At 43.2% G+C, this 13,976-nt stretch overlaps 1 protein-coding gene across 3 annotated transcripts in view; it reads right to left on the bottom strand.

Annotated features, from left to right (window-relative positions):
* LOC101801322 (uncharacterized) overlaps positions 1–9,331 on the bottom strand; it is a 33,630-nt gene extending 24,299 nt beyond the window's left edge. Inside the window, exon 1 of one of the 3 annotated variants that reach the window (XM_072024225.1) lies at positions 8,943–9,331. In XM_072024225.1, coding sequence (XP_071880326.1) covers positions 8,943–9,020 — 78 coding nt within the window. In that variant the 5' untranslated portion in view covers positions 9,021–9,331. Of the gene's footprint in view, positions 1–8,474; positions 8,868–8,942 lie in introns of those variants that run through there. The other 2 variants (XM_038187260.2, XM_038187264.2) reach the window with 2 other exon arrangements.
* Between the last annotated feature and the right edge of the window lie 4,645 nt (positions 9,332–13,976).

The raw sequence follows: 13,976 nt of genomic DNA, 5'->3' as shown, positions 1-13,976 counted from the left end.
ACATTAAAAATATGCAGAAGTTTTAGTTCTCCCCTTCCAGTTCTTTAATTAAGATAATTTGGATTCACCTACACGAACTCTTGCAAGTTACGGCTATGTAAGTTTGGCTAAGCGAAGTTCTCTCTCCTTAGCCAGTTCTTTATTTGCTTTAGATTTTTTAAGGCTACCTCTATATAGGTATTTCTACTTCATATATACTTTTACTATAGGTACTTCTGCTACTTGACAATTTCCCAAGTTGAAGTTACTACCACAGGAGCACCCTATTGTTCACTGATAACTCTACTTGCTGTATGCCAGATGGATAAGCATTTATGAAGTAGATAAAGCATTGGTAGGAGTGTGAATTGAAGACAGAAATTCTCTGGAAGGGGCATAGGCCAAGGCATAGAATATTTCTAATTGACTTATTTTTTTAATTTAATCAGTACTCTTACATCTAGGTACTCTTACTAGAAACCAAGTGCTAGGTCTTATTCTTCACTCTGCAGTCCCACATTGCAAAATTCATGTCCTTCTTCTCATCTTAGTCTGAAAGAAGAAAATATCCAGACTGCTTTTCTATGAAATTATTTGAAAAATCTATTTAAAATATGCAAATCTAGTGCTTGGAAAGACCCATTTGACTAGACAGTCTTCCCTTGGGAACTACAACTCTTACATTTGTGAGATAGAACAATGTCAGGTAGAAATCTGTCATTAGTATCTCAGATTTATCATGCTACATTCATGCAACAAATGCAAGTGAGATATGTCATTATGAGGGCAGTCTGATAGTTGTTTTCTTGCTCTCATCCCAACATTAGTTTTTATGGTTAAGGAAGCAAATGATATGTAAGATAACATCCACTAGGGAGTGCTAGAATTCACATCAACGACCAGCTTTTCCATGCAGACTTTTGAGGCTATTCCTTGAGTGGAAGCTGTAATTCTTGTGACTGGATACTCAACAGACATACAGAGATCTTCCAATAGAAATGCAAGATACCATATCACGTAAGATCCTATAACCATACAAAGCTGCCATTCTTGTTCTTGGTTTTGTTTTTGTTTTCCTTCAGAAAATACTCTTATTCAAATATCCAATAAATAAATAAGTAAGCTTTAGAATGAGAAATAAAATCATCATTTAGAGTGCTTCCTCAGGCAAATAATCATGAATATGATGAGGAGCATCGTAAATAAAAGTAAGGCTGTGTAATAAAGAGTTCAAGATGCTATGGCCGTTTGCTTCAGGGCTTTAATAGGTCAGCATAGGTCTTTTTTCTTATAAAGCAGGTTCTCATTAACAAGGTGTACACAACACACCATAGATAAAATTAACAGTAAACGATAGAGTTGGTGGGAACTGACAGGGTGATGAAGGAGTTTCCAGAAGATCAATCTGGTTTTCATTTTCTATAAACTGAACAGGCCAAAGCAGCTCAAATTAAAGAGTAGAAAACACAGTCAGATTATGTCTGAACTGCTTGGTAACCAGACGAAACCTATAACAAAACAAAAGCTATAGCACTGCAGTAAAAGTTTGCTTGCAGAGTTCAATATAAGAGTCCATTCAACAAGCTATGTATGAGTTCATAGGAATCTGTGGAACTAGTGTTCCAAAATTAACTTTAAATATATAAACCTCCCAAATACTTGGGGGAGATTTAAATAATGAAATCCATATGCAGCTTAGGTGCTCAAATATGCTTTGTTTTGTTTTGAGAGTACCAAAAACTGGAGAATGAGGAACTGGAAAACAATCACAAGCAAATTTTGCTGGCCACTTCCCAGCAAACAAATTTTGATCTTTAAAAGCAAACAAAAAAAAACCCACACACATACATGTAAACTTGCTTTGAAAAAAAAAAAAAAAAGCTGCTTGTGCTTGGATTTCTAGCTGCATGACCCTATTGTTTCATCCAGACACTTCAGATGTTCCACATGATGGAAGCCTATTGTACAAACATATGGAGAAGGAAACATTCCACATGAGAAAGCTAAAACCTGCTAATATCGCCAATAGCATGCTGAAAATCTTTAGGAACTGGTTTAATGTTTCACTAAATGTCACTAGCAGGTGAGAGGGCTTATGCAGAAGACATGGATAGCGATCCTTAATAAGCAAACAGATAAAAACCTCCTTCCTTTCATGCAAAAAACTTGGAGTAAAAAAATATTTGTAGCTAAGTTTTTAAGCATGCATTTGCTACAGCTGAGGCTGGCCGTTCAGAAGTCTGTTATGGTCTGAACACGCGCACACACACACTTGGCTTTGGATGGTATACAAACAGCAGCACCTTTCTTCACCTCACTGTTTCAGGATTCATCTCCCCTTGTATGCTCTGAATAGGGAAATTTCCAAGACTCCTCCTTTGCCAGGATTTCAGAGAGCAGGATGCTTGTAAATTTTACTTTACTGCCTACGCATAAGGAGAGACCATGAGGGCACAGCAGGGAGGGTGTGGGAGAACACAGAAAAAAGTACAACAGATACTGCAGCCAGAGGAAAACCTAAGCACTGGGTTTGTTGTTATAGGGTCTCAACCAGTGAGCAGTTTATTTTTCCAAATAAATCTGCTTTGCAGACATCCTTTCTTCTTCCCCATTCAAGTTTCAACCAGGAAGCCTGGAATAAGTTACTGTTGATTTTAGAGGCAAATCAAAGTGTTCAGCCTACTAAGCTCACATTTAAAGTTAGTCTTGATGAGAAACTCCTTGGGGCCCTTGTATTCAAATAGCGAAGTCTGAGATTCACCTGAACTGCCCACCCATGCAGATCTATAATACAGGGAGGAAGATAAGCGGATGGGCAGTCTGGGCTTCAGGCCTCGGGTCTAACAGTATAGGCTCCATATTTTAAGTTAAATGCAGAAGAAAAAAACAGTCCTTTAATAAAATCCTAGTCACTCAAAACAGGAGAATACTTACTAACCAAGACCAGGAGAGGACTAGATTTAGGCAGAATAAGTGGATTGGGTCTCTAGCAGGCACACCCGCTTTGGAAAGGCTGCACAATCGTCTCTCTGGGATTTGGATTAGGTTAGGATTTCAGAGGCATTTCATCCCAGATCTCCTGTATTCATGAATCTTTTCTTACTGACATCCTTGGTACCTGGCCCTTGTTAATAGTCCTGCTATTACTTAACACAATAATGAAACACGATCATTATGGAATAGATCAGTAACAGATCAGTGATCCAAAAGTCCCTCCTCAGACCTGACAGTAGTTCTGAATGGAGGCTTGCACCAGCCCATTTTGTTGAGGTGGTTTGATGTTGCAACCTGGCTGCTAATATAAAGAAATTAGAAGAATAGAATAGTGGATGAAAATGAGATAGCACAGCAGGTTATGGCTTGTATGTGGCAAATTTGCTTTTGTTTTGCCACTTTGAACACCACCCACCCCTGCTTTATACTGAAGTGTAATGGTGCTGCCTGTACTCCCCCAGGACCAAGGATTTCATCTAATTTAATAGTTTCTGTAATTAGATATTTGTGAAACTCTGAAATCCTCTGATGAAAGGTGCTGTAAAAATATTACCAACTCTTCTACCATTAAAGGACTCCACCCAAACCCAAATACAGATGTTGTCCTCAATGTACATCATTACTAATCCAAATCAGCAGTACTTATGGCCTGATTTAAATCCTCCCGAAGTCCAAGATGACTTCTGTGGCTTTCAGTAGGGCCCCAAGAATTCTAGAAAGGAAATAAAGGCAAATCAGCCTTTTCTCCTCTCAAAATTGGGACCTCTTTTTCCTGATCAGAAGCAAGGCTATCTGAAGTGAAGCATAAGGCCATTTTCTGCTGAGGGCTTTTTAAGAGGAATTATACCATTCTTACATTGAGTCCAAGGACTAAGGCTGCCAGCAAGGCTCTTCTCAACTGCTGTACAATCATTCTCCATATTAATGCAAGATCCTGTCCCGACTCCACTGTCTTCCTGCCATGGATTTGTAGAAGTAGAAGAGGATTATTTTTTACATTTAGCAATTCTCATACTCAAGGAAGGGCCTAAAATATCTTAAAACTTGGCTGGTGTTGTCTTCTATATCTAACCATCAAGCTGGATATTGATAGACCTGAGATGTCTGTGCATAGACTGACCTTGTAGGAATAATAATAGCATGGAAAGGGAAGAGCTGCTACACCAGCCTTAGTCTAGCTAGCTACATACTGCTGTGTAGGCACTCTCTGGTACCAAACATGCCACACATTCTTTTAAGAAGGGGAGGCAGGAAGAAAGAGACAGACGGAGGAACACTTTACCACCATTCCTGGTCTGTCATGCAAAGAAACAAATGAAGGGGGAGAGTAATTGTTTGCTGGTTACTACAGGAAAGTTTGTTTGCTGGGTCTTTTTAAACCAGTGCAACAGGATTGTTTGCTTCAAGCTACTTAGATATTAAAGGAACAAAAATGATTTCAGTGTTTTCATCTAGGAGATGGCTTGCATCTCTAGTGGTACAGAACACTTTTACCTCCTTCAGCATAAATATTACTCACATCATTCCAGCAAGCTGCTGCCACTGGCTTACTTCTCTTACCTTGGCTGCTTCTTCCATCTCTGGCTTTGGCAAACAGGAGAACTATGGTTCAGCTCTACAAAGAGAGAGTCCCATGTGCTGTGCAGGACTCGAGGCCAGCCTCATCCATCTTCTCAGCTTTCAGCTTCTCCAGTGCTTCAGTAATTAGAATTATCAGGACTGAAACACTGTGGACATTATTGCTGCTTAGTGTGAAGTTAACAAGAGAGCCAGATTTATGACATTCTGGCCAGACGGAAGATTTATTAAAAAAAAAAAAAAAAGTTACAAATGATTGCCTAGTTCCAGGGATACATACTCCAGAATCTTATTTTGCCAGAGACACCACATGAACTTTAGCCTCTAGGAGAAATCTGCCTGCATTTTTCTAACTGAAATACCAGTCAGACCAGTGGCGGGATGCAAACTAACATGCATGAAAAATAAAGGTTCAATGACCCAAATCAATTATGTTTTAAGGGCACTGCTTTGGACTCAGTAGGAAATATTTTAAACAGGAAAAAGAACTAAATAGGATCATTCATTGAACTGACCTGGAAATGAGACAGAAATTTGGTAAATAAGTTCAATGCAAGCCAGCTTTATGTACCAATTAATAGAAAGAAATAAAGACAAAAAGAAAAAGAAATAAAATAGATATTTCTTAGACTCACATAGTGTTTCAGACTTCTGTGTACTAAAATGAACAGTGCAATAAAACAAAACAATTCTCATGCCTTCCCTGAGTGCAGGTTGTAAAACACAGTTTACTTCCAGACATTTAAAAAAAAAAAAAAGAAAAAGAGAAAGAGAAAAAAAAAAAAGCTATTTATAGAAATCCTGAAACCATATCTTTATTAAAATACGATGTCCTACAGCTCTTCTGTATAAAACAAAAATAATAATTCAAAGCAAGAGCATCTTCTGAAGATCAGAACAGGGTACTGTGGCTGAGTTTTAATTTTTAAGCACACAGGCACAAGTTAGGGAGAAACAATGCTACTGCATCAAGATATAAGAATATAGCTACTCTCCAAAAGGGCCAAACATCCAAGCTCCTTGCACAGTACCTATCTGCCAAGGTATATTGTAAACACAATAGGAAGCAGCTACAGCAATTAATCAAGATCTAAAGAAAATAGGAAAGACCTATCATTTTTCTTTTTCTGAAGCAAAAAGTACTTTCACAAACAGTGGAGAGATTAATAGACACTGAGCTTCTTGCCAGCAAAACTTTCAGGTTCTTTGAAGGTGCCTTATTTGTCTTGACTGGCTTAGGTTGTTGGGATAGAAAGACAGTCTTGTGTGCATATACAGTGCCTTATAGCGACATATAAAGCAAAACCTACCTGGACCTAAATATCCCATTAAAGTGTAACTAAAATAACCTCCACATCTGGCAGCTGGGATTGAAACCAGATGTGTAGCACATCTGGAAAAGAACTGGGCTGCTGCTGTCAGGCACTGAGCTGTCTGTGGGATGTACTTTTCAATTGTTTGGAGAGACTTCATAAAGTTTATCTATTTTGCCTCCACTTTTCTTAAGGCAGACATGGACCAGTAACATGCTCAGACCAATTGTGTGGCAATTTTAAACATTTGAGAATTTCCATGTCCTTCCCTCCCCAATCAGAAGTGCATATTTTGCTGCTCCAGTTGCATAATTTACTGATTCAGCTGCATGCTTGGTTGATCTGGCAGGAGACTAGTACAGTAGTTGAGATTCTGGATACATTGCCAATTGTGCAGCATGCTTTGTTGATCGGGGCCGTAGAATTTAATAGATGAAATTTCATACTTTACTAATCAGGCCACATTCTTTGCTAATTGAGGTGCATATTTTAGTAGTTGATTATTTTTTTTTAATCCTTCACTGATCTTGGGAAGGATCCTGCTCCCTCTGAAACCAGCAGGAATTTTGCCATGGTCCTCATCGGGAGCAGGACTTTCACTAAAAGGTCAGTATCGCTGAAGATTTCCTAACAGAAAAAAAGAAAGGCTTGATTTTTTTTTAAGCCAGCAAGTGAACAGAAGAATACTAGGTGAAAGATGGCACTGGCACAGAGACCTCCTCCATAGGGATTTGATTAAACAGATAATATTTTATGGACGTACAGAGACCTGGAATTTTGACTATGTTATTCTTTCATCAGGCTTACATTCTTCCTTCAGGATAAACAAGCCACTTATCTGCACATCTTGTTCCATCTGATACAGACACACAGGAGGAAACATCATACACCTTATCTCCAAATTTTCTTTCATTTGATCTAACTCCTATTTTAATGTTGCTGTAGTCCTTAGTAAATGGTTCCAGAGAGAGCTCTATTTTGCTACAAAACCTGTTTCAAACATCCACGCTACCCAACAGCATCCCCAGGTTCCTCAACTCTGACTGGCAGAGACCACCTTCCTGGATGAAAAGAGCAGTTCAGTCTCCCATACATCAAGCAGACTTTACTCTTTCCAAAGGAGTTTCTTTTTTTTTTCTTTTTTTTTTTTTTTGTTTCTTTTTTTTTTTTTTTTTTTTGGTACTGCTAACCTGCTAACTCTGTGCCAGAAGGTAACTCATTTCTCATAAATCTTTGAAAATCTTTGAATACCTTTTTTCAACAGCTAAATTGAACTAGATTTGAACCATCAGTTTAGAATGGGATTTTCTCCTAGCGTAGCAACACTGTCAGAATGTAGCCAGAAAAAGATAAAAATAATGAAGCCTACACAGCATAGTGCAGTCCTTGACAAGTGGAGAACAAGTGCAACTTAATCAAAAAAATAACAAAAACAGGGAGCAAGAGATGTACACACATGTCTAATGCACAGATTTCAATGTCACATTTAGGAAGATAAGCAATAGAAAGTGCCTAAGTTTCATTCTGCAAGAGAAATTGCCCTTCATGTTTAGAGACTATGGGCAACATGTGATCCAAAGAATAACTGACATGACAAGAAGTCATGTCTGGGGAAGTAAGTGGGAGGTTGCTGCTGCTTCATTAAGGAGGCAGTTTCTTTTCTATGGTACCAGTGGTCAATACGTAACTAGTTCAGATATTGTCTGATGGGAAATAAAGCAGTCCTGATTTCAGAACTAGAGAACAACAGAAGCTGACTAGGAAACAGAAAGGGAAAGGAAAAAAAAAAAAATCAAGCAAAATTAATAGAGCTTGTTGACACATTCAGTGTCCCACTATTACAACTCACACCCGAAGGCACACGACACAGCTAATACTTGTTCTGCCTCATGACTGCCCAGGCAGAATTAGAACAAAACTAGCTCAGGAAGGATGTAATAACTTTGGGCAGCAATCAAGTTATGTACTTTAAGTACACAGCTGGATGAGGGAGTTGTTCATCTCCAGTAACAAGCCCAAGAGGAGAGAGTAAGCCTGCAGATTACATGATGCAATTCTGAGTTAAAAGAGAGATAAAAGACGAAAATCCACAACCATACAATTCAATGGATTTGTGTGCACCTTCGTGAAGTTAATACTCAGTAGTTCAGTGCCAAAAATGTGGCTTAATTAAGGAGTTCTCAATGTAGCTATCTTCCTAGGATACCGGGTGAGATAAAACGTCTTCATTTCAACCACAAAGTCACTGCTGTATTCATATGTGCTGTGGCAGGGAGTTGGTGTATCAGGCTGAATTACAATGCTGTTTTCCACAGGGAAAGCAACCCCCCCACACTTATTTATATGTAACAAAAGATGTACATTAATGGAATATCTTTTATAGCATAGTGGCTCATCCTTTGTAGATCTAAGAATCCCTACCAGAGGTGTCAAATCCTGCTCCTATCAGAGTCCACAGGAAAAGTCCCCGCTGTGTCAGCGGGACCAGGACTGCTCACCCCTCCCAAAGCCCAGAGCCACGGTTTGCTCTGCAGCTGCTCCACGTTACGGGGTGCTCTTTGCTTCCAACTCTGCCTTTTCCACCACCGCTCTGCTTCCCCCGGGGCTCACCTCGTGGCTCCCAGCTATGCCAAGGTCCCCGTCCTGAGAGCCGCCAGGTTCATGGCTCACCTGCTAGCCCTGCTGCAGACGAGGTGCACAAGCCTGGAGCGCACAGGGACAGGGCACAGCGCGGTTGGTTTGGCTCCCTTATGCCGGGCTGCCCGCTCCTTAGGGATGCTTTTGGGCGAGCGCTCCCATTTCTGCTGGCGATGCCGTTACACCGGTTACCGCGGGGCTTGCACAGATGCTGGCAATGCTTTGCCGTCCCGAAGCAGAGAGGGCGACCCAGACGCGGGCCATGCCTCCCGCTGCCCTTTGGACTCGAGAGGCGCTGCCGACCCCCGCCGCCGGCCGGGCAGGGACCGGGGGGCCCCGCTCCGCATCCCCTCGTCCCGGCACCGCTCCGCATCCCCCCGGCCCGCCGGAGCCCGATCCCGGGGCACCCCCCCCGTCCCGCCGGGGGTCGCGGGGCTTTACCTTGCCTCCCGCCCCGCCGAGGCACAGCGCCGCGGCCGCCGCCAGGACCAGCCCCGCACCGGGGAAGCTCCGGACCATGGTGCGGGGAGCCGAGCCGAGCCGAGCCGTGCCGAGCCGTGCCGGGCTTTGCGGAGCCGTGCCCCGAGCCGTGCCGTGCTCAGCAGTGCCGTGCCCCGGGCGGGCTCCTCTGACAGCGACCCCCTCCCTCCCCCGGCCTCCCCGCCCCTCGCCCCCTCCCCCGGCCGCTCCCGGCCCCTGCCCTCCCCCGGGGGGCACCCGCGGCGCGGGGCCGGGCAGGGAGCGGGGGTGGCCGCTGCGAGCCCCCCGCTCCCCGGGGGGGTGCCCGGAGCTTTTTGTCCTCGCCGGGTGTGGAAACGGCCGGGGCTGGAGGAGGCCCGGCCCCTGAGGGCAGCCTCCCCCAGCGGCCTCCCGGGGAAAAGTGCCTCCCGCCGCCGGGGGGGAGACGAGGGGCAAAGTGCGCCCCGCCGGCCCCCGGAGCACGGGCTGGAATGATCAGGGGAAGGGGAGAAGGGAGAAAGGCCCTTTCCAAGGAGGGAAAATCCCTTTCCAAGGAGGAAAGGGAAGGACTGCTGCCAGGCACCCTAAGGAGCCCCTCGGCCTTTCTGGAGATCATGGCAGGGCAGGGGAGGCTCCTCGTTCCCGTGACATTTTGTGGTTTTCCAGGTCAGAACCTCTCCTGTACCCTTTCCAGTAACAGACTCGCTGCGGTGAGCATCAGCCAGCCCCACAGCCCCAGCAACCAGAACATCTTCTGTCCGTGCAGGTGGCAGCGAGCACACGTTGCTAGCTTCAGTTATTCCTGTGCTCTGTAGAAGGAGTTGCAACAGTTTATTTTAAATGTAAAAGTTTTGGTGAAAAGACTGCGGTTTTATGCTTGGAGCTGCTTTTTTGTGGCTCGGTGACACAGACACTCCCCGGTAAGCAGCACATGGAGCCCTCAGAGGCTCCAGCTGCCTGGTGTGTGCGGGGACGCTGCCAGCCCAGGTTGTGGCAGGGTTTGTCATGTCTTTCCCAGAAAATTCCCATGCTGGCCCTATTGGACAAAGGACACTGTCATGGCAAGTCCTGAATTCCTCCTTCCCAACAGGCAGGGATTCACACAGCTTTCAGAGGACAGTGTCATCAGTGGAAAATCCCTGGATAACACCTTCTGTTGGGGTCCAAGCAGGTGCATGTAGTGAGCATGAAATTGGAGGACTGACACCTGAGAAAACCAAGGGATTTTTGTCATAAATACATGGATATACTTTGTATTTGACTTTCCGTATTGTTCTCTTCATCGTGTAAATTGGAAGTAATGTCTTGAATTTATAGTTTTTAATGAAAGCATGAGAGGCTGTGCGCAGGCACTGAGGCAGCAGTCTCGCACTGACTGCGCGCTGACACTGAGCTCATCTGGAATCCTGGGCTACTCGCCACAGGTTTGACATCCTTTCTGTAAAAATCATGCTCAACTTCCAAAGAGGTGAAATAGATACCCACATAATCCTTGCAGTGCCTCTGAGCTGAAGCTGCCTGCCATCACTTATCGTACAAACTGGGGACACCTGGAGAAAATAATGACATGATTAGCCCAAGGCTCATAAGGAATTGAGGACAGGACTCTGACTGTTCTGTCTGCTCACTCCCCTCTTGGACCATGCTGTATTTGCTAGGGCAGATATACCCCTTCAGTGGAAGGGCACATAAACAATATCTTGGTAGCTAAATAGGGTTGTTTATTTTCCTTGCACTGAAGGCAGAAGATGCAAATAATTCTTTCTGTGGTCAATTCTTATTTCACTGTTTTCTTTTCAGGGCAAATTTTGTGTAAATGGTGTTCTCAGGCTATGACCTTGTCAGTCGTTTACTGTGATTGCTCATGTTCAGATTTACATTTTGCTTCTCCTATGTGATATTTCTTTGAGTTACCTGTCAACTGAAAAAGCAGATGTATCTACATTATGTCTATTCTGAATAAACACAGAGCCCAGGACACTTGGCATCTCTGGCAGGAGAGGGGGGTGTGGAGAGCAAAGGGATTTTTTCAAGCAGAACACTTCTGCCTGAAGGGCAGTCTGGTCTCTGTAGCACAGCACTGTGGCGCATTGCTTTTCTTAACACTCACAGTTAAATCTCAGGGCAATGTCACCATAAATGCATGTTAAGCTTTCAAAAATCCCTGAAACAAGAAATCTACTTTTTTTTTTTCCACATGAGGCTCAGTGTGACAGAAGCAAATACAGAGATTCCATCTGCTGTTTCCTTCTGTTAATGCACAGTTGTTGAGGACATAAGTCAAGGACTAGCTGGCAGAAAAGGGTATTCAAAAAGTGATTTATTTTGTCATTTGGACAGGACTGGAAAAATAATATAGAAAATACCTAAATGAAAGAAAGGGAACATGTTCAAGTCTAGCAATGCAGCTCTCTTTTTAAGGATCTTACATCCCTGTTATTTGGATTCTTTTCCAGGGGTCATCTGAGTGCAGGCACCCGTAATCCTTCTGAGGCAAATAGGCTGCTGTGTGGGCTATGCTGCTGTTCCAAGCTGTAGACCTTGAAGTGTAGCACAGACACAAGTGTATGCTGATTTCTTGTGTTTGTGTTTACTCTGTTCTTGGCCTAGGAGTTTCTGTTAGTATGTCTGTGCTCTCTTATCTCGGCATCCCTTTGCTAGCGAGACCTGCCTGCACAACACTCCATCACTATGGCTCAGCAATGACTTAACACCCAGAATTCAGGACCAAACATATAGCAGTATGCTTAAAAGTATTTTCAGCTCAGATTGGTGACCCTTTCAAACCACAGCTTTCGTGAAGATTATGTTCTATATCTGTCAGCTCCCTCTGTAAGCAGGCAGTGGGACTCTGCATGGGCAAGGACAACTTTCCACACCAGGCAGTACACAAGAATAGGACCAAAAGATGTCTAATTACCTGCTGAAGGTATCAGCCATGAGGTGAAGCATGCAGGTGGAGCAGATAGTTGCCTAGGTGTGAGCTGTACTCATTCCCACTGGGCTGTGGAAGAAGAGATGCAGGTGCAACTCTGCACATCCTCCAACAGGCAAGATCAAGTTTCTTCCACACTCGTTGAGACATTTTTAGGAAAGTAAGTGTCCTGCTCCCTGCATTGAGCCACCTGTTGAAAAATGCAAGGCGTCCATGCTCCTTTAGTGAGTCCTTCCAAGGAGTAGCCCATGCACTGTACTGTGGCATTTTGGGGGCTCCTGGGCTGCTGAAGCAAACACTACATTGCAGTGGAACAGTGACATTTATGAAGTTATTGAAGTTAGTACTTAGGATTTCTACATGTGATGGCAACACTTTCTTAACAAGTAGCTGCAGGCTGGGAAAGTCATTTGCAGGAGAGAAAAAAAAATAAAACAACTTACTGTTTGCAGGCTGACAGCAAAAATAATTTATTGTGGGAAAGCTAAGCTTAAAACCACTAAAAACCAGTAATTTCCATCCTATTCCTACACACACACCACACTCTGATACATGCAAGGAGACCTTTCTGAATCCATTTCCTTAAGTATGTAAGGCATCCTGATACCAAAACTAACCCTGCTCACCCAGCGACACTATAGTGGAATGTCCCACAGAAATTAATGCAGCTCTTAGCAGTTTCTGTTTTTCAAAACAGCTGGTGTGTCCAAACTGAATCCAGCTTTAAACAGGAGGAGGGCATTGGCAAGACACTCTCAGTAACAAGGCCTTAAATCTTAGTTTATTTTCTGTACGCAAGAATTCTCATCTGCAAACCTTCTGTTATACAACACTGCTTTTTATACTTTCCCAGGCTTCTTTTATGTAGAGTAGAGGTTGATTAAATCCCTTCTGAGTTCTGTTGTTAAATCAGACACACCACCGTTACATGTGAGCGTCTCCCCTGTTTATAGCAATGAGTCAGGAAAGTAACACTTTAAATACTTATCCCTTCTAAAACAGACATGCTGAAAATTGTTGGGGCAGGATGCTGTATAAACATTTCACGTATATAAATAAAACATATAAGTACATAAAAACTAAAAATAAAATATTAAGGCAGTCTTTAATAAAGCCCATTTCTCAAGACCTGAGTGCTAGTTCCATAGACTGTGTTTAATACAAAATCATTATTTTTTTTTGTGAGTGGCTGGGAGAGAAGAGCTGGACGCCTGAGCCTGATTGCAGTCTGCCAGTAATGGAGCTATTTATATGTGGTTAGCACAGGTTTCTTTTTTAATGAAGTTTTTGCAGACTGAGTGACACCAAATAATAGAAAGATGTAAGCAGAAAAGTATGCAATAAGCAGAGGGAATTGGAACGTGGTGCTGTCAGTGGTTAGAGAACAAGATCTCTGCTAAGGAATTATTTAGAAAAAACATGTTTGTAGCTATAATAACTGGAACTGGAAAGCTCCACACATGGGTTTTGTGCTGTGCAGAGAGTGCCACCCACTGCTCCTGCAGAGTATGGAGCCTTTCTCTCCCACCTCTTCAGCTAGTGCCGTTCTGACACATCCACACACACAGAGCTCATATTTTAGAAGCTGCAGCCTTTCCTCGAGAATGTTTACATTCCTTACGGTAAGACAAATAGGGTGAAATTCTGCAGCTCTTTGTGGCTAGACTCTGAATTTAACAGAACTGCTGGTCTTTGCTTGACCAGTCCCTTAAGGCATCAGAAAGGGCAGGGGGACAGTGTGAGGAAATATGTTTTCAACCGAGATTATTGCAATGAGCTACTAAAATACCCTGATGGATAGGTAACTCTGCAAACAGTCTGTCTTTACCTATTAATCATTAGCTCATTTCTTTAATTTGGCATTAAACACATTTTCTTTCTTTCTTTTTATTGTTTATTTTTTGTCAGAGCAAAGATGAATAAATCAGCCTTCCCCATTTAGGGGCAAGGCCCTGTAGGTTCCCAAATAAGACAATTCCTATTAAGGCCTGAGAGAACTTGCTTGGAGAGAAGGCGGCAGGACAGCTTTGCAGGCAGCCGTGCTGCAGGGCAGAGGAATGCTGCGCTGGCTGCGGTTAAAG

The sequence above is a fragment of the Anas platyrhynchos genome, chromosome 16 (genome assembly GCF_047663525.1).
Source record: "Anas platyrhynchos isolate ZD024472 breed Pekin duck chromosome 16, IASCAAS_PekinDuck_T2T, whole genome shotgun sequence".
Lineage (NCBI taxonomy): Eukaryota > Metazoa > Chordata > Aves > Anseriformes > Anatidae > Anas > Anas platyrhynchos.
The sequence above is the reverse complement of the archived record's forward strand: the minus strand, read 5'-3'. Positions and strand labels throughout refer to the sequence as shown.